Raw genomic sequence first — 17,671 nt, forward strand, 5'->3', positions numbered from 1 at the left:
CAGCGACCTGCATGTACGGTACTACGAATTTGCCCGTGAGTCTTACTTGGCCGACCTGACGTTCTTCCCTGCTTCCCCCCTGCCCGTCCCTGCTCATCATATCCAAAACACCCTTTTTCTGCAGTACCAGCGCTGCAGTGGTTGTCGTCACCGTACATGGTGTGCGGACCCCAGACAGCCGGCGCTTACTGGCTGGCTGGGCTCTAGATCATCAGGTACTTGAGGTAGCTGGCTACCTACCTATAATGGAATGTAACTCGAGGTCGGCGCTACATTGTAAGTTTTATCTATTGTACTCAGGATGCGCTTCATCACCAAAGGGTCTCATTCTGAACGAGGATGGCTACAGGAGTGTGAGTGGTAACTATAGTATCCTTCTTGCTTTCTCTGCACAGAAGAAGTCGGCCAGAGTCGTTTGATCGCCGTCCTTTCAACTTCAAACATTCCACCCGTCGTTCTAGAATAGCCATTGTGTGCCATTCTGTAACTCACAACTCGGTGCACGTGCTTGCGGAATCACACACACACAAGCTTTGTCATTAAAGGGGCGAGGGCGCACAGTAAAAGGTAGCACGGAGTTGCTTCAAGAGTCTTGCTCGTCAAAATCCTTCGCCTGTTTGTAGTTGGGGTCTACCCGTCCCAGATTCGTAAAAACTGTAGAAATGAGCCATTCCCATCATTAACCTACTAGGTGACCACCGCGCTGGCCATCATCCTTGTATCTCATCAGCACGCCCCGCCATGCTTGTTCCTCACTCCTCAACTCCGTCAGGGATCGCCTCCGCGGCATCGTTTCCATCTTCATCCGCCTCGTCCACGACTTCCAGCGGAGTCTCGAGGATCTCCATCTCTCCATCTCCAGCTATCGTGCCCTCGGCTTGCAGCTGCTTCACTTTGGTGTTGGTCATCTGGTACACGTACTGGCCAAGATGCTCCACCCCTTCCATGCAAACCTCTCCGGGGACTTCAGCCTTGATATCTTCAACATTCTGTCTCTCTGTCTGGTAGAGCTCGCCAGTGACAAGCATAAGCTTATCGGGTCGGGCCAAGAGCTGGTCAAACGCTTGTCGTAGCTCATAGCATGCCTCAAATATCTCACGACGGCCAAGAATGTACAGACCGAGACGCGCGCGGGAAAGCGCAACCGTCATGCGACGGATGTCCCGAAGATATCCAACTCTTGATGTGCGGGTCAACGAAAGAATGATGTCTAGAGCGCAATTAGTTTTCCGTACAGATCATCCCCTCAGCGCACCAATGGTAGAACTTACAGTCGTTTTGCTCGCCCTGGTACTTGTCCACGGTTGTGACAATCTTGGGCATGCCAAAGATTGTCTTGTCGGCGCATCGATGGGCCAGGACGTCTTTCACCAGGGCTCGCTGGCCAGCATAAGTGGTCAGAATGCTAATCTTCGATGCCGGGTAGCCTAGAAGGCGCATGTATTGGTACACAGCCACTGCATACTCCGCCTCTCCGAGGTTTTGGATGAAGTGGGGAGTTGGTTCCGTTTCTCCACGTCCCTTGTAGTCGGGCACGTTGATGAACTGGTAGTCATACTTGAAGCCAGCGTTCGCCACAGAGTATTCGCCTTCACTTTCCACGTGTGGCAGATTGCCCAGCTTGGGGTACCGCCACTGGTAAAGACTGGCGATGGACGATCGAGCTCTGCCCTGCTGGTCCAGGTTGATAGTAGGCACTCCAAGTCGGACAAGTCGCGAGAACAGCGATTGTTCAAGGTTCGCGTAATGCCGGAATGCCATACTCTGAATGACTGGTGAGTTCTGGAAGTGATCACCACAAAGGACAACCCTCTGCAGGCCCATTTGCCCCTTCTTTGGCTTCTGCATAGCCAAGGGAATAAAGTTTTCAATCTCAGTGATTTGAGCTGCTTCCTCCATGACAACGTTGTCATAGTGGAATCCAAGGGAAGCGATTTCTCCACGTCTCATTGCTGCATGAGTAGATGTCATGGCAATGATTCGTGCTTCATTGGTCAGGAGATAGTTAGCCTTGTCCTTGTCTCGGCGTAGAATCTCGAATGGCATGGCGTCGGCCAATTCAGAGAAGATCTTCGCAATGTGGCGGTAGCACCCGTTAGCAACATCAAGGATGGTTTCTCTGTCGGCCTCGGGTGAAAAGAGGGGCTGCGGCGCATCTGAGAAGAATTGATGAAAGGGGAAAGCGCCGACAACGTCAGCAGCCGAGGCCTCTTCTGCCTTGGTGATTTCGGTGAACTTGGTCCAGGCTGGCTCGATATACACGGAGTTGAAGTAGCCGGCCGTTTCTGCAGAATTGCCGTGAGCACCAGGCGCACCGATACTGGCCGCCAGACGGTTGACCTCCAGCAAGTATCGATCTCGGTTTTCCAGGAAAGATTCGACACGACCGTGTTTGCTAAAACTGCCTTCTGTGTAGAGCTCTTCCTCGCCATGTCCCAGACGAAGCAGATGACGGGCATCAATATCCAAGGCCACAATCTTTGCGAACAACTGGTTGAGCGCCTGGTTGCTGTGTGCAATCAAGAGCGTCTTCTGTTCCGGAAAATTATGATAGATGTTGTTGATGACTTGCGTTGCGACATCAGTCTTTCCCGTTCCAGGAGGGCCCACGATGACTGTGAGACCAGGCTGCGTTCCCGATGTGATCGCTTCTATCTGTGCCGGAGTGAATCGCACCTTATTCAACTTCGGCGCGTCGACAGGATATGGGCCAGTGTTGGGGGGCTTATAGGTCGATACCTTCACTGTCTCCACCTCAGCCAGTAAGGCAGGCTCAGTGTCCCGACGACGCTTTTTGGACGGCTTTGATGAGGGTTCAACAGCTTGGCGTTCGGCGGTTTCCAACACATAAGGAGGGCCGAAGCTGCCAGAAACATCATCACTCGGCTCCACAATCTTGCCTGGCAAGCTCCCAGTAAGATGTTGCCAATCCAAGAAAGTGTCTCGGTAGTCGATAGTCTTGATGCGGTTCGGCAACTGCTTGTAGGTGGCACCGGCAGGGTCGCCGTAGCCGAGGAAAACTTCGTGGAACCACGAAGCAATCGGGACCTCTGAAAGCGTCAAGCTGCGAATAGATTCCAACACGGGCTTGAAGTTGTTTTCTCTTCCGCTGCGACGCATGATAACATTGATCCGCTCGTATGCCTCGGGCGAACTTGTAGAGGAGCGTTCGGCGTCCGCAGCATATGTCCTGGGATCCAGTCTGAGCTGGAATCTCCGACGGCTATCGTAGTGACCTGAACCATCTCGAACCACCTTGCCCTTGTCGTCGGTGATCTGAATGATCTCGGCAGATCTAATTGAGATAATGCCAAGCTTCTCGGTTTCTGAGTGTGCACTATCCCCGTTCGTGGCGCTTTGGGAGGCGGGAGCCTGGATGGCAAGAAGGAAGACTACATCGTCTGGTCTCAGCGAGTCCCATTCACGCTTGATACCATCGTTCAGGCGGCGAACATCAATGGAGATTTCCGCCCGAACCAGTGACGGCTTGTCGTCCCCTACAAAGGCAGGCACAACTTCGAGGATGGAAGGTTTTGTAGTCGGCAAGGCCATCTTGGAGAACCCTTGGAAGCTGGTTTCACCCGGTCTGCGGCTTTCGGGTCGAAGGCGACGAATGGCGGACTCAACATCTTTCCTGATGCCATAGAACGACTCGGCACGGTACAAGACGAGCGATCTCCAGAGGAAGTCGCCAACTGATAGGTACTGCAAGTTAAGTTTTGGCAAAGCCAAAGGATGGGAACCATCGTAGTTCTCGGTTCTCATCACGTTGTTCTCGAACAGAGATTGCTCCGTGGGGACCAACGCCATGTCGCGAGCGATTTCCTGGAAGGTTTTCCGCCGTTCAAATGTCGTAAGAAGCGCCTCTAGGAGAAATTTCCTGTCAATGCTTACCGATAAGGAGTCTGGGTACGTCGTCCGGAGGCGAAGCAATCCTGCCAACTCAAGAATCTCTTCGTCGGTCAGAGGCTCCAGAAGTCCGGCCAGCTCATCTCTCTTGTCAATGGAGCCATAGTTCGACAACGCCAAGACAGTGAGCTTTTCCTTGAAATGCTTCAGTGACGTCTTCTGGAGCCTCGACAGGTTTGCGCAGTGCTTGTCATACGCCTCTGTCCGGCTCAACTGTGCCCCTGTTTGGTCATCAATCGTGAAAAAGGTGTAATGTCTGAGAAGTGCGTTCAGATCCCTCAGAAGACTGTTTTCCTCGTCATTAAAGACAGGAGATAGGCGCATGGCAGGGAGAATGTGGAGGTCAAGTAGGAGGGCGTTGACATAACGTCGAGTGGGAAGCTGGCTTTGCAAGTCTGTCAAGAACTCGACAAAACGCTCGCAGTATAGGACTTGGTCTAGTTCACGTCAGATACGCGTTCCTCCAGCTACTCATATGACATTTCTTACCTGGCTTTGCATTCTCTGTGTAAATCAAGTTGAGAAAGTGCAGGACCAAGCTGTACAACCATGATCGATCGAACCGCAATTTCGCCTTTGTAGCGTCGTCGGCAGCGTCGTATCTTTTTCCCGCCGCACGCCATGCCTTTCTCACATGCGCGTGCTGCTCGAGCTTCTCTTCACGTAGTTCTTCCGTCGACAAGCTGTGCCATATCGAAATGGAAACCAGCGGTGCGCACTCTTTCCTCACGATCGCGCAGTCCAAGCTCTGAAAGGCCGAGATCAAGAATGACAGCAGGTGTGTCCGGATCGCAGGCGAAAGTGTTTGGTCGAGAGTCAGAGATAGGATTCGGCGAAAAAGGCTAGAGAACTCGTCTGGCCGATCCTCGAATATGCTCCATGCCTCGAGTTGCTCACGGCGCTTCACATTCGCCAGCAGGACCAACAGTAAGACGTGATGGTTGGAGGAGTCGTCGGAGTATCCAGGCCACAAGTAACTAAGGGACGTCAGGATCAGAAATTATTCACAGATCAGCGCAATTGCACATACCTCTCGAGAGTCTGCAAGCTCTCCAAAGTCACGATAGACTTATACGGGAAGCCATCACGTTCCAAAACATCCCATATCTCTTGCTTGAGAACATCGTTCTTGACCTTGACCTTGGTCGCCCTCTTGCTCCTTGTCGTCTTCAACCAATGCTTCTTTGCCAATTGAGCGAATGCGCTTTCCCCCTCGATGTCGGCAACTGTCGGACGGTCGCTGGTGGCCTTTGTTTGGGACCGGGTTGACGGCGCAGCTTGAGCCTCGCTGCTCTTCTTCTGCCTCTTGGCTGTCGGCATGGTGCTTTTCAACTTCGAACAAAACGGAATGCCAATATGCGCGATTGCATGCTGGTGAGAAAAAGACGAGGCGGGTATCGATTTGCTGTGGAAAATTCGATGCGCAGGCGCGCAATTGTTGAAAGTGACGAAATGCAGAGCTCGTCCACCTCTCAAAAATTTCAGCCTTGCTTTTCGGGCAAATCGCACTCTCAGATGGAGGTGAGTTGGCTGGTGTGCACTGGCGCAGGTCCCCCACGCGACAGACCGACGCGATGAGTCTTCCCCCCAGTGTTTGCTTGCAAGCTACCAGGCTGCACACTGGTCCGATAGAGCACCTGAGTCGCGAGGTGCCTATGGGTGTCTCAAAATGGTGCTGTAAACTTCTTCCAGGGTGGTAGCGCCAGTCGGTGGGTCCACTTACCTTAGACTCAAGGTCGTTGTTTGCGACGTACCTTACCTTACGGTTACCTCCACTACGGGAACTGAAGCTCGACCGATCGTGAATTCTTTCAGTCGGCAACATTGCGCATTGCGAACACATTTTCCACGACGAAGTCTCCAACACACCTAGCGTCGAGAGGAAACGAAACGCGACTTTCGTTCGACCGGCCGAACCTATCGTCACATGGCATATATGGCCAAGCTTTCCTCGCTTCTACACAACTAAGCGCAGTCTCTCGACCGATCCCAAAATGCCGGCCGCCGTCACGCCTCAGCGCCATGAGGTGCCCGGGGTCGTTGCATTTGCAAAATTGCTCGACGACCTCCTGGCTCGCTCGATGGAGGTCAAGTCTACACCTACCATTGAACCAGCATTACAAAAGGCAGACTTTGGTGATCTGCAGGACCAGCTTGCTCGCGTGCTCGCGGTTCCGGGAGTATCAGAAGAGAATGGCGTCGGCATTGCGATACAGAACAAAGCCCAACAATTCGCTATCATCGAGACTGCCGTACGAGATATGTTCAGCAATTTGATTGTAGGTCGAACTCAAACATACTCGCCAGGCATCGATTGACTAACAACATACTTCTCTAGGCCACGACACCCATCGAATCCCCAGATTTCGTCAAGGTCTGGAACTTGTTCGACCTCCTGACTGTGCTCTCCGACGACGAAAAATGCGACCCAGCCTTGCTATTCTGGCTGGTAGAAGAACTCCTGGACAGCCAAACAATCGCCGGATGCCGCAAGATCTTCGACTTTCTTGAGTCGAGACGCGAGAGGATTACCGTGAAGCATTTCAAGCAAAAACAATTGGTGATCCTTCGCAGCTGTAACGAACTCCTGCGACGTCTCTCTCGAGCTGAGGATACTGCTTTTTGTGGCCGCGTCTTCATCTTCATGTTCCAGAGCTTTCCCCTGGGAGACAAAAGCTCCGTCAACTTGCGAGGAGAATACCATACTGAGAATGTCACTGTCTTTGACGATTTGAGTGCCAAGGCTGAGGAGACTCCCGAGCAAATGGATGTGGATAGTCAGACGGGGGCTAAGGAAACTGAGTCCAAGTCTCAACCAAAGGCAGTTTCGTTTGACGCGAAGAAGTCGGTGCAGAATGATCAGCCGCTTGAGCCAGATGCTCTGTATCCCTTGTTCTGGTCTCTGCAGGAGACTTTCAGCCAGCCCAAGAGATTGTTCGATCCTGCCCACTTGAATGAGTTCAAGCGCGGCTTAGAAGCGACAATGACATCTTTCCGAGCAATTCAAAGCGAGCAGGGTCAGCGGCCGCCAAAGGCGGTAGATGAGGCCCAACGAGGCTTCAAACGGAAACGAGCAGATGTGGAAGAGAGCGACTTGGCAAACTCATACAATCCCAAATATCTGACCAGCAGAGACCTCTTCGAACTAGAGGTAAGCAGCAGCACATAGTGCTTTGTGGTCCTCAGACTGACTGTCCTGACTGACTGTCCTAGATGAGCGACATTTCTTTCCGCAGACATATCCTCGTTCAAGCCTTGATCATCATGGATTTCCTTCTCTCACTTTCCCCGAAAACGAAGGAGAAACTAGCCGGCAACGCTCAAAATAAGTCGGTGATTTACCTCGGCCAGGTTCTGACTGAAGAAGATGTAAGTAATTACACTACATCTGTGACAACCAAAGAGCCGGATTGACATGAAGACAGACGAAATGGGCGACGGAGATGAAAAAGACGATTGTCGACAAGTACCTCAAGCATGGCGTTGACGGTCCGTATTTCAGTCGAATGGTCGAAACGGTCCTTGCCAGAGATAAGAACTGGATTCGTTGGAAATCGGAGAACTGCCCATCAATAGAGTTACCCGCAGTATCTCCAGAGACATTTGAAGAGGCCAAAAAGGCAGCTCAACGTACAACGACAAAGAAGCGATTAAGGGCCACGCCGATGGGGTCTCTGCCCCTCGGTTTTCTGGATGATGGCGATGACGAGCGTGCGATGAAGAAGCTCAAGGCCCCGGAAAGATACAGTCTGCCAGAGCTTGAGAGCTTCAAGGGGAAGATTGCCAACGACGACTTTGAGATCGACATGTCAAGAACCCCCCAGGAAAAAGCGCCTTTTATTGAAAGCAAAGCGAGTAAGAGTTGGCGCGCCCTCCGAATAGCAGGCAAATCAAGGTTGGCCTCATTCGACAAGATCGACGATCCGGAAAAGATTGACGCCATCTTTGAGGAACCGATCGATGTAGACGAGAGCGAGACTGCCGAGGAAGCCGTAAAATCTGAAGACGTTCCCGAAGACAAGCGCCCAATCATACTATCAGGGCCGCCCGGTACAGGGAAGACGACGCTTTTCCAATTACTCGCAAGCCGGCGTCCTGGAGCTTTTAAACACGTGCCACGGCATACTACGAGAAAGGCTCGAGAAGGCGAGGCTGAGGGCAAAGACTTCTACTTCGTCGAGAAACAGGCCTTTAACATGCTTAGGGATGGCGATGCGTTGTTAGAGTTTATCACGACAGATGATGTGGACTATGGCACGAGTCGGAAGGCTTTGGAAGCGGTTGTCGAGGGAGGCAAGGTCCCAGTCACCTACATGGATAGCGAGGTAAAACATATCTCTTCTCTTCCAACTGACGACTGAAATTTTCCTAACCGAAATATAGGCTATCCAACAAGCTCGCGACCTTGGCTACTCGGCACGGACAATTCTCATCTTGCCACCAAGTAAGGAAGTTCTGGAAGAACGCTTGCAAAAGGCGGAGAGGGGCGATTTGGTTGTGGATGCCCTTAGCAGAGCTGCTCCCTACTGGGAAGAAGATTCGAAGCTAAAGGATGGGTTTGATTTGGTTCTTACCAATGAGGAGCTCGACACCACTTTCAAGACGCTGGAGGACCACATATATGGCAAAGTCGAAGATGCCGAGCTCAGCAATGGCAAGCCAGAGAACGAGGCAGCGGTAGACGAAGCGGACACTGTCATGGACGATGCACCGGTAGAGGCGCCGCAAGAAACCCAGGAGTCTCAGGAAGCTGAGGAGACCGAGAAGACCGCGGAAGCACAAGAGACAGAGGAGGCCGAAGAGACAGTCGAAGAGGCCAAGGCTGACGAGGCAAAGGAAACATCTTAGGGAGGTAGGTCTCCAACCAGTGTTAGCCGAGAGTGCAGGCGCGCGTCTTCACCCAGACCAGCAAACTGGCCAGTTCTTGGGACTAGATATTGGTAGAAATTCATGATACCCAGTTTTTCCAATCACTTTATCAACGGCTCCGTCTCTACCAAGCTTGAATGGACGACGAAAACCCAGAGGCGACCTATCATTTACATCGCCATGATCTTTCGATACGATGACACGGATGCACGGCGACAAATACTGGCTGTTCTCGATGTGCAAGTCCACTCAGGGTACTCGATGGTACAGTCAAGTCCTCGCCCAAACACAGAATAAGGGCGGTGCTCAACATTAATACTAAAATAGTCAACTATTTCTGTCCATTATCCGGGCAAGATTTATATACATCATCCCGATCCCGAACCCCGACATCTCGTATAAGTCCACATTCTCATCTTCCCAGCAGCCACACTAAGGCCCCTGGGTCACGGCAAAAATGTTGCCCAAGAGCCCCTTGAACTTGCCATTCCGCCAATCCTTCCACTCGTGATCCATGGCACCCCACGTCTCGTCGAAATCAACCACCTTGTTCCGCACATAATACGACCCCTGAATCGCCCACAACGCCCAATCCGCGTCATTATCCTCGAGATAGCCCACGAGGCAAGTCAAGTACGCGTGCTCCTCAGCCGACAGCCCGTCCTCGCTCCCGCCCTGCATGGCAGCCCCGAACTCAGACAAGAACAGCGGTCCGGTGTAGCCTTTCCCCTGCTCCAGCACGAAGCCGAACAGGGCGCCGTACTCTGCCTTTTCAACGTTGCAGTCCCCGAAATTTGGCGTCGTCACCGTGAAGCTGTAGCTGTGCGCCTCCCACACGTTCTTCCCCTTCCACGCGCTCGTGTCGAGGCTCTTTGTCCGCAGCGGGGTGAAATCCGTGGCCGAGTTGAGCCCGCCGACGATGACGAGCACGTCCGGGTTCGCCTCGTGGACGGCTTTCGCCCCGCGCGTCACGTAGCCGTACCACTGATCCGCGGCAAAGGGGATCTGCGTCCACGTCGCTCGCAGCTCGTTGCGGATGGAAATCGCCGCGACGCCGGGCTTGGTCTTGGCCCAGAGGCTCATCTGCTGTAGTCCCGCGAGCCAGTCGTCCGTGTCGAAGTAGCGCGAGTTGGCGGCCCAGTAGAAGCGCGCGTCCTTCCACCAGCCGTTGCCGTCGTCGAGGTTGCAGCACCATGAGGCTTTGCTGACGTGGTTGTCGAGGATGGTCATGATGTCTCGCTCCCAGAGGACGTCGATGATTTTACCAAAGACGTCGCGCTGCGTCACGTTGCCGTCTGCGAGGAACGGATTTTGGACGAGGGCCTGGTCATAGAGCTTGAGCAGGTCGGTCTCGGGCACGCTGGCTGCTTTGGCACCGTTGACGAAGGATTCGCGGACGGTGATGCCCGGGTTCGTCGCGTGGTCTGTCGAGAAGGTGAGGCGCACGCAGTTGAAGCCCTGCTGCTTGATCCAGTCGGCCAGGTATTCTATCGGCTGCTTGTGGAGGCCCTCTGGGAGGTTGACTTCCATGTGGCCGGCCCAGTTGATGCATCGGAGCTTGACGCGGGCGTTGGATGAGTCGGTTATCCAGCGGGATATTGAGAAGAGGGGAAGTTGAGGCTTTTGGGCGAGGGCGGGTAGGATGAGGGACCAGACGGTCCAGAGGATGGGGATGAGCCTCATTGTTCGGCGTTTTCTTGATTTGGCTGGTATTTGGACGGTACTCTTACGATCGCCGTGCTCTTGAATCACCTTACAAGCTGGTTTCTTCCTCTAGATCACTACGATCGTGTGTCGATATAGGGATGCTAGACAAAGCTCTAGTTCTTAGAAGCGTCGCCAAGTCAGACAACCCGGGGATGGCCAACTCTTAGTGCTAATAAGTAGCCAGAACAGAAGAAAACGAATTGTATAACACGCGCAGGACAAACGTCGATCAGATATGAAGCATCCTGATCTGCCAGCTTAAGTGCGCAGAGAGTGCTGGAAAGTCCACGAGGACGTCGCAATGGAACCTTGAAGGAGAGCAGCTGAGGGAAACCCCCAAGAGACAGAACGGCGACTGACTGCCTGCAGGACCAACAGAGACCAGCGATACAACCCTCCGGACAGAGAGAAAGCTCGTCCTGTTCGCGAAAAAAGGTGTGGGTGAACGAAAGAGATATAGTCATTCAAGAACAGCGCCGATGTGCCAGCACGCGACCCTTACCTGACCTACCCATCTTGGCATTACTCGTAAATCTCCAGTCCGCCCAAACAGACGTAGGGGTATAGAGCAAAAGTCGCCTCCAGAAAGGAAGGGGGGCCTCCATCTGGAAGCATCAATCAATCAATCAATCAATCACACTTGTCAAAGGCGCCTCTCTTAAAGATGCAGAACTTCGGACGAATAGACTCGGCGCAGCAAATCCAGCCAGGGACTCTCCTCACAACAGGGTCGTATCCCGTCCGTTGTTATAGGAAAAGTCAAAGCAGCCGGAGAGCCAAACAACCCATGAACACCCCTATACTAGACTGCAAATAAACACACATAAACTACTCTCAAAGCAGTGCATAACGTTGTTGATCCAGACTATCGCAGAGCCAACAGCAGAGAAGAAGCAAGCCGAGACTCTTTCTCTTCGTCAGGTTCCCCCCGCCATGGGCAGGGGTAAGCCGCTGCTGGACACATGGCCGTTGCGGCGTGTGATTCGTCTGTCTCGGCCAGGAACGGCATTGCTATGCAGGCATTTTTACAAGGTTACGATATTTTGGGGTGTCGTCAAAAAGCCAAGGAAAAAGCTCAGAGGCGGCAGCTTATAGAAAGGTGGGTGGCATTCAAACGCGCAAAAGGCCCGTAGACTGAGAGGAACCGGCAGCGGAGGTGAGGTTGGTGTGGCCGGGGCGCGGCGCGATAGGACCGTCCGATAAAAGAGGGTCCCACGTCACCCGACCGGGGCTGGAGCTGGACAACAGAGGTCTGAGCTGTTTGCGCCACTCTCATTCGCCACACCGTTGTTTCTTCGCGTTTCCCCCCTTTCCTAAGTTCCCCCCTCACAAGTCTCAGTGCCGAAGCCCTCCCACCTCCAAAAAGTTGGAGAACCAATTTCTTCAGCGTCATTGGTCAACTTTGGCCAACGCGGTCATCAAGTCAATAACACCTGCCTGGTCTGGCTTGCCGTGAGAGCTTGCTAGATCCTGTGTCACAAGAGAAAATCACCGACTTGCCAGCGACCCGGTGAGAGAATGGTCATTTATTGACATTCCTGTCGTTCAGGGGGCGTCCGCCCGAGCAATATTGGCCGATCTAAGCACAGAAGCCTCCGCATCACTGAACGACAATGGCAAACCAAGAAATGCAATAGAATATGTATTCATTATCATCGTTACTCGTAACCCGTCTCCTCATATTGAGACGGTCGGCAGTCATAGTCTGCCCATAGTATCACACTAAGGTAGGGTATACTAAAACAAAGCGGTTGGCTGGTAGGCTTCTTTTTCCCCAGAGTAGCCTGGCTTTTTCCATCTCGTTCTCCCAAGAAATGCACCAGTACCCGAGTCGGAGTCGTCCTTTTGGCACTTTACTGTAGCTGCAGCTGAGTCGAAAAGCTATTAGCAAGCGTTTTCCTCCACTTCCTCCGACTCTGTAGAGTCCCAAATAAATATCATTGCGTCATGCTTCGTAAACAAAAGAAAGAGAAAAAAAGGCTATGGCAAAACTCCCGCTTAAAAAGAAATCCTGGGGGTTGCCTAGGAATGACTTGCAGCTTCATGCCGCATTCGTAGTGGGCTGGTTTCCTCCTGTAGGACCCCGCGTCTCGAGCTCTCGTCTTTTGGCGAACAAGCTCTTGAATGCGCCAAGGCAATGAATCAAAGATTCTTCGTCGTGGGCGCAGAATCGGTAGCTCTTTTCCTCGGTGATGAGCTGCAGACAGTGCTTCTTGGTCTTGCTGACCGGGTCAATGTCAACGACATTGACTATTGCTGACATTGGTCGAATAAACTGCGCCGTGTACTCAGACTCGTCCTTGTAGAGGATAAAATTTCTTGGCCGGAGTACACCCCAAAGGTTCTTCCATTGCTTCACGCCACCTTTGCTGCGGAGGAACCAAAGCCAGCCCTGCCAGATGACGCGATCCGGGTCTTGCTCAATGTTGAGACCGCTAAGCTGGCTCGCATTACGGTCGAGACCTGGCCGGTTCTGGTTACCTTGGCCTGGCGACTGAACCGCCAGGTCCTCGATAGACATGCCCTGTATCCTTTGAATCTCGTTGTCCGAGAAGTCTGAATGCGAGGCGAGTTCGTTGCCGGAGTACCCAGCGGTATCCGCCATCTGCGATGGGCGTCGATGTGCTGAGCCAACAAAGCGCGGCACTGGAGGTTCCAGCGGCTCAGGAGAGCTTGATCCAAGTCTCTCGGTTCGTGCCATGTCTCCAGCCTGCGCCGATCTGCCAACCACCAGGTAGGATTGTCGCTTGCCATTCGGGCTCGCAAGGAGCAGCTCATCGTGTTCCTCTTCAATCCGGGCATGACTCCTAATCAGATCTACCCATTCCTCTGCATCGTGGCTACTGCTAGCCTGAAAGTGGTAGTTCCTCGCCGGTGAGAAGAGTCCAAACACGTTTTTTCTCTTGTTCTTGGGGTCCTTGAGCAAAGCAACGGCGGTCAAGTCGGCGAGGTACAGCTTGTGTCGCAGCTTGTCCTCCTTGTCAGATCGGTAGATTGAGAGCGAATTGGGTCGGAGGACGAAGTAAATTGACTTCCAGGTCTGCACAATTGGTCAGGAACGGTCTTCAAGCACAAAGAGATACACGCCCTACGAACCTTTGTCTTCTGCGTGCGCTTCTGCAGGTAGCCGCTCTTCACGACACGGTCGAATTCGAAACTGCCGTTTTGATTGACGGGCGACGAATAGGTGTCCAGAGCCAAGCGGCTTCGAAGTCGAGAATTGGGATCGGTGGGGAGAGATATCGAGGATGGTGGAATGGTGACGTCCAAGCTTGGTGCAGGATGCGGCGTAGGCAGCTGAATCTGCGACTGAGCCATGGTCGTCATGGTGAAGATATTAATTCGTATCGTGTGGTTGTGGGTGTAAGTAGGATGGCAGTCGCGTAAAGTCGCACATTAAAGAGATTCCCGTGCAAAAGTCCGTCCGGGAAACGATACGACAGTGGGCGGAACGGGCAAAGACGCAGAGTTGCCGAAGAACGAGAGACTTGTAGAAAATGGCGGCGGTGGGTGAGCAAGCGATGCGACTAGGCAGTGCCGGCAGCGTTGGATCTCCGGGTATTAGTCCAGGTATCCGTAGGTAAGGTAGCCAAAGGATTTCTGCAAGGTCAAGTCGGGTGTTGGACGAGGCAGAAAGAAGTCGAGGTGGCTGGAAGTGGATATACCGAGTGGGAGTCGCGCGTCGGTGGTGGCTCTATTATCGTGCCCTTGCTCGATTGCCGTTGTAGTTTTGCTGGGACCAACTGGGGCCTTGTTTATGCTGATTGCTGCCCTTGCGAAAACGAGAGAAGGACCAGAAAATGTGTTTGGACAAAAAGGTAAACGGGAGGAAACGAGTGTGCAAGGCGGGACGAGACGGGTCGCGCGCGCAGTGTTGCTGTGGAAAGGGGGGCAGCAAAGAAGGAGAAGGAGGAGCTTCAGCGTTGACTCCTTTCGCACGGGCGTGTCGTGTGTAAATGTCTTGTGCCGGGGGGTTGAGAGGTCAGGTATTTGAGTGGTGAAACTTGGGATGCCAAGGAAAGGAGACGAATCTCGAGTTTGAGGGACAAGTGATGGCAGCAAGGGGATGAAGAGCGCTGTGTAACGGATGGGGGTCGGGCAGAGCGGTATGGTGTTTAATAAATAAATGGAATGTCAAGATGCGGTGAGGGTCGGTGGGCTTCGCAATAAGGTCATGTAGTACCTATGTATCCGTAGCGCCGTGTCAAATACCTCAAATGAGTGACGGAGTCAAGCCGCGGGCCTGATGCAGTGTGGTGGAATTGACGACAGATCAAGTGCCGATTATTTACTTGCAGGGGGCGAGATGTGTACGATGGAATAAAGAGCCAAGACGTGGGGAAAGAACCTGAAGCTACGGTACGATTCAAAACGAGAGAGTGGAAGGGGAGAAGAGGAGCGAACGGGAGGAGGAAGCGGGCGGTGCGGGCTATACGGGAGTGAGTTGACAATGACGATGCCGAAAGAGCTCCAATGGCGGTGACGAGTGAAGGGACAGCTAGGTATGGACACATTGGACGAGTCGAAAAAAAGTCTGGAATTAAAAGTCTCGGCCCCAAGCCAAGCTTGGTGGTGATTATAATTGCAGTGGTGCCCGTCAGAGTTAAGCTTTGAGGGGAGGGGCGCTGATCGGCACAGCGATGTCGCAGGCAAAGAAGAAGCAGGCACGCCTCACGGCAGGTTCGAATCCAATTGCCCCAGTCGGCACCAAAGGTTCCTGGCAGACCTGGGTCGCTGGGCGCATTGCATCAAGCTTGAGAGGGAGAGATCAGAGGCGCCATCTGAAGGTGGACGAATGGGCGCAGAGAGGACAAAATTAGTTTGTGGGGTCCCTTTCTCTTTAATGCATTGCAGTGGCATTGGACCATTGGTACCAGGTTGGCATTGTTGATGAGATGATATTGAGCCTTCAGGGAGGTACCTCGGGTCCCAGGGGGCAGAATCGGGTGCTTTGAGTGTACTGCGTAGATTGGTACAAAGTATCTTGTGTTATGATTACTCCGTTCTCTTGCCGGTTTGATTATCATTCACAACAACCTAAGGTAATCAATGCTCAATTCAGGTACACCCGAGTGGGATCATCAAAACAGGAACAATTGATCAAGACCCCACGGCACGGGCAGAAGTTAGAACAGAAAGAAGCGCAGCGACTTACAGACGTGCATTGCTCTGGGCCACATCTCCTAAAGTGCCTCATGGGGCCTGGGGAGGGGTTCTGCGGAGAGGACTCCAAATCAGCTCACCGGCTCCCATATGAGTGGTTGACGGTGTCTGAATTCAAAGAAACAAGAGCAGCGTTTTTGGAGGTGACAGGCTTGGGAGACAGGGAAGAGGTGGTCGGGAATCGAGGGGATTCAACGGAAGTGGTCATTGGCGCATCTGAGCGCTTGAGCGTGCCTGCTGCAGTGCTTGCTTGCTGCGTGGAAAGTGTGGAATACTTGCACAAGGTACATGCATGTGCCTGACTCCCGCCTCTTGATCCTATCTGTAAGCCTTCTTCTGCTTGTCGGCTAAAAGTCTAGGTAGAGGTATCCAGAATATACGGCATCTCACCCTGTTTGGGCTGCAGAAGAGTGAGGTGTACTGTACCAGGCTCATTGGTGCAGAGACTGCAGGGCCTCAGGAGTCTTCAAGTAGAAAGTACGAATTTTATGATCACCTCAACGTTGGCTACTACACAGTAAGCACCTAACCTAAGGTAGTGGCGGGCCAAGAAGTGGGTGAAGCACTGAGCGACCAGCACCGCCCCGTTTCACCCCCGAAGCTGTTTGATCGAGTGGTTGGGATGCAACTCCAAGTCTCTCAGTCCCCGCCTGCCAGCCATTTGCCAGACAGCAGTGAACTACGGAGCTGACGATGAAAAAGTCAGGAACGATGCCTACGAATCATTGGATAATAAGGTACTCCGTGGACCGTAGGTAGTAGAAAAGGGGGTAGGTCGCGACCGCCGTCTCACTACAAACGCTTCTGCGGCCCTACCTGGACATTCTGGATCGCTCGGCTGCATTGGCCATTCACTGTTTCCCATGTGGGTCTTCTTCCTGTTCCAAATAGAAGAATCTCGTCCCATCTCAATGCCTGACTCCCTGACTCCCTCGTGCCATGTGTGATGCAAGACCAAAGTCCCGACTGTTGCGTTTTGCTTTCCCCACCACCTTGGTTTCTGACGGTCCGAACATGTTGCCTAAGTCTCCATTTCTATCCGTTCCTGATTTTTGCTTTTGGACTTTTTTCTGACGCTGCTACTTGTACTTTGTACTACGTATATCACAAGCAAATCAGTTCTACATGCAGGGCGCTTGCCGGACGCAAGCAAGAACTTCCCTCGACTTTCTTAGCTGGATATGAATAGGAGAATAGAAATGACACTATGCCCAATACTTTCTCCAAATCTAACAAAATTCGAAGCGCGTTATTTCTTAGGCGCCCAGACTTGGCCTCAACCTCGTCGACCGAGCGCGCTTAGGCGTCATATGTCCGTGGTCTAACTGCATTCTATCTCTCTTCTATTCACAAGCCCATTGCCCATGCACAACATGCGGTCCGTCACTTTTCAGTTCATCCGAGCAAGCTACAGATACGCTCATATCCACTACGCATCAACGTCATGTTCCAGCTTCAATAGTTGCCGCTCTCTCAACCCGCGCAAAGCAGTCCCGGTCCCCTGCCAAGACTTCACGCTGTGTGAGCGCGGCTCCGAGACGGATCACCCTGATATCCCGCCATCCCACGTCCCATCCGCTCGGTAAAGAGCTGTCAGAGCTATTCGCGGTTGTTCTTTCCAAGTCGAACTTGTTCCGGAGCATACCTCCGCCACATTGATTCCTCTCCAGAGCCGCCCACAGAATCGATCCGTCGGGAAGAGCGGTGAAGTGCTCAGATAAGCATCCTCGCCCACGGCTCGTCGAACCGTTCTTCCGTGGCGCTCAGCCCCCAGTCAGATCAGGATCTGGCATATGTTAGTGTACAAGCCCGGTGCGGCCCGGTGGTTGGCCGCTTATCCTCTCTTATGCTGTTGTGGCTGAACTCGAATTGAAACTATCCTACCACCCAATTTCCAGTGGGTCATCCGTTTGTCCCGACAGAGACTAGGTGTAGTATTCCAAACCGTCTCAAGCCAAGTCAAAAACCACCAATGGGCTCTGGTGAGACTTTGACTTTGACCTGCGTAGGATAAGGACCGATT

General features: G+C 52.8%; 5 protein-coding genes across 5 annotated transcripts; 2 read left to right on the plus strand and 3 right to left on the minus strand.

Moving 5' to 3' along the window:
* Positions 1-752: 752 nt before the first annotated feature.
* On the minus strand, positions 753-5,229 carry N0V96_008611 (uncharacterized protein; the record flags this gene model as incomplete). Its single annotated transcript, XM_053197898.1, has 4 exons — positions 753-1,210; positions 1,272-4,346; positions 4,399-4,886; positions 4,940-5,229. 4 exons carry the CDS (start codon positions 5,227-5,229, stop codon positions 753-755), a joined length of 4,311 nt encoding a protein of 1,436 aa, XP_053044686.1.
* Positions 5,230-5,990: 761 nt separating this feature from the next.
* On the plus strand, positions 5,991-7,078 carry N0V96_008612 (uncharacterized protein; the record flags this gene model as incomplete). Its single annotated transcript, XM_065758396.1, has 2 exons — positions 5,991-5,996; positions 6,248-7,078. The coding sequence occupies 2 exons, from the start codon at positions 5,991-5,993 to the stop codon at positions 7,076-7,078; spliced, it is 837 nt and encodes a 278-aa protein (XP_065613151.1).
* Positions 7,079-8,160: 1,082 nt separating this feature from the next.
* N0V96_008613 (uncharacterized protein) lies at positions 8,161-8,757 on the plus strand (the record flags this gene model as incomplete). Its single annotated transcript, XM_065758397.1, has 2 exons — positions 8,161-8,169; positions 8,293-8,757. 2 exons carry the CDS (start codon positions 8,161-8,163, stop codon positions 8,755-8,757), a joined length of 474 nt encoding a protein of 157 aa, XP_065613152.1.
* Positions 8,758-9,210: 453 nt separating this feature from the next.
* Positions 9,211-10,461, minus strand: N0V96_008614 (uncharacterized protein; the record flags this gene model as incomplete). The annotated part of the gene is made up of 1 exon (XM_053197900.1): positions 9,211-10,461. The coding sequence occupies one exon, from the start codon at positions 10,459-10,461 to the stop codon at positions 9,211-9,213; it is 1,251 nt and encodes a 416-aa protein (XP_053044688.1).
* A 2,065-nt stretch (positions 10,462-12,526) lies between these two features.
* N0V96_008615 (uncharacterized protein) lies at positions 12,527-13,812 on the minus strand (the record flags this gene model as incomplete). The annotated part of the gene is made up of 2 exons (XM_053197901.1): positions 12,527-13,525; positions 13,582-13,812. 2 exons carry the CDS (start codon positions 13,810-13,812, stop codon positions 12,527-12,529), a joined length of 1,230 nt encoding a protein of 409 aa, XP_053044689.1.
* Positions 13,813-17,671: the final 3,859 nt, after the last annotated feature.

The sequence above is a fragment of the Colletotrichum fioriniae genome (assembly GCF_027942845.1).
Source record: "Colletotrichum fioriniae strain IMI 355084 chromosome Unknown scaffold_10, whole genome shotgun sequence".
Lineage (NCBI taxonomy): Eukaryota > Fungi > Ascomycota > Sordariomycetes > Glomerellales > Glomerellaceae > Colletotrichum > Colletotrichum fioriniae.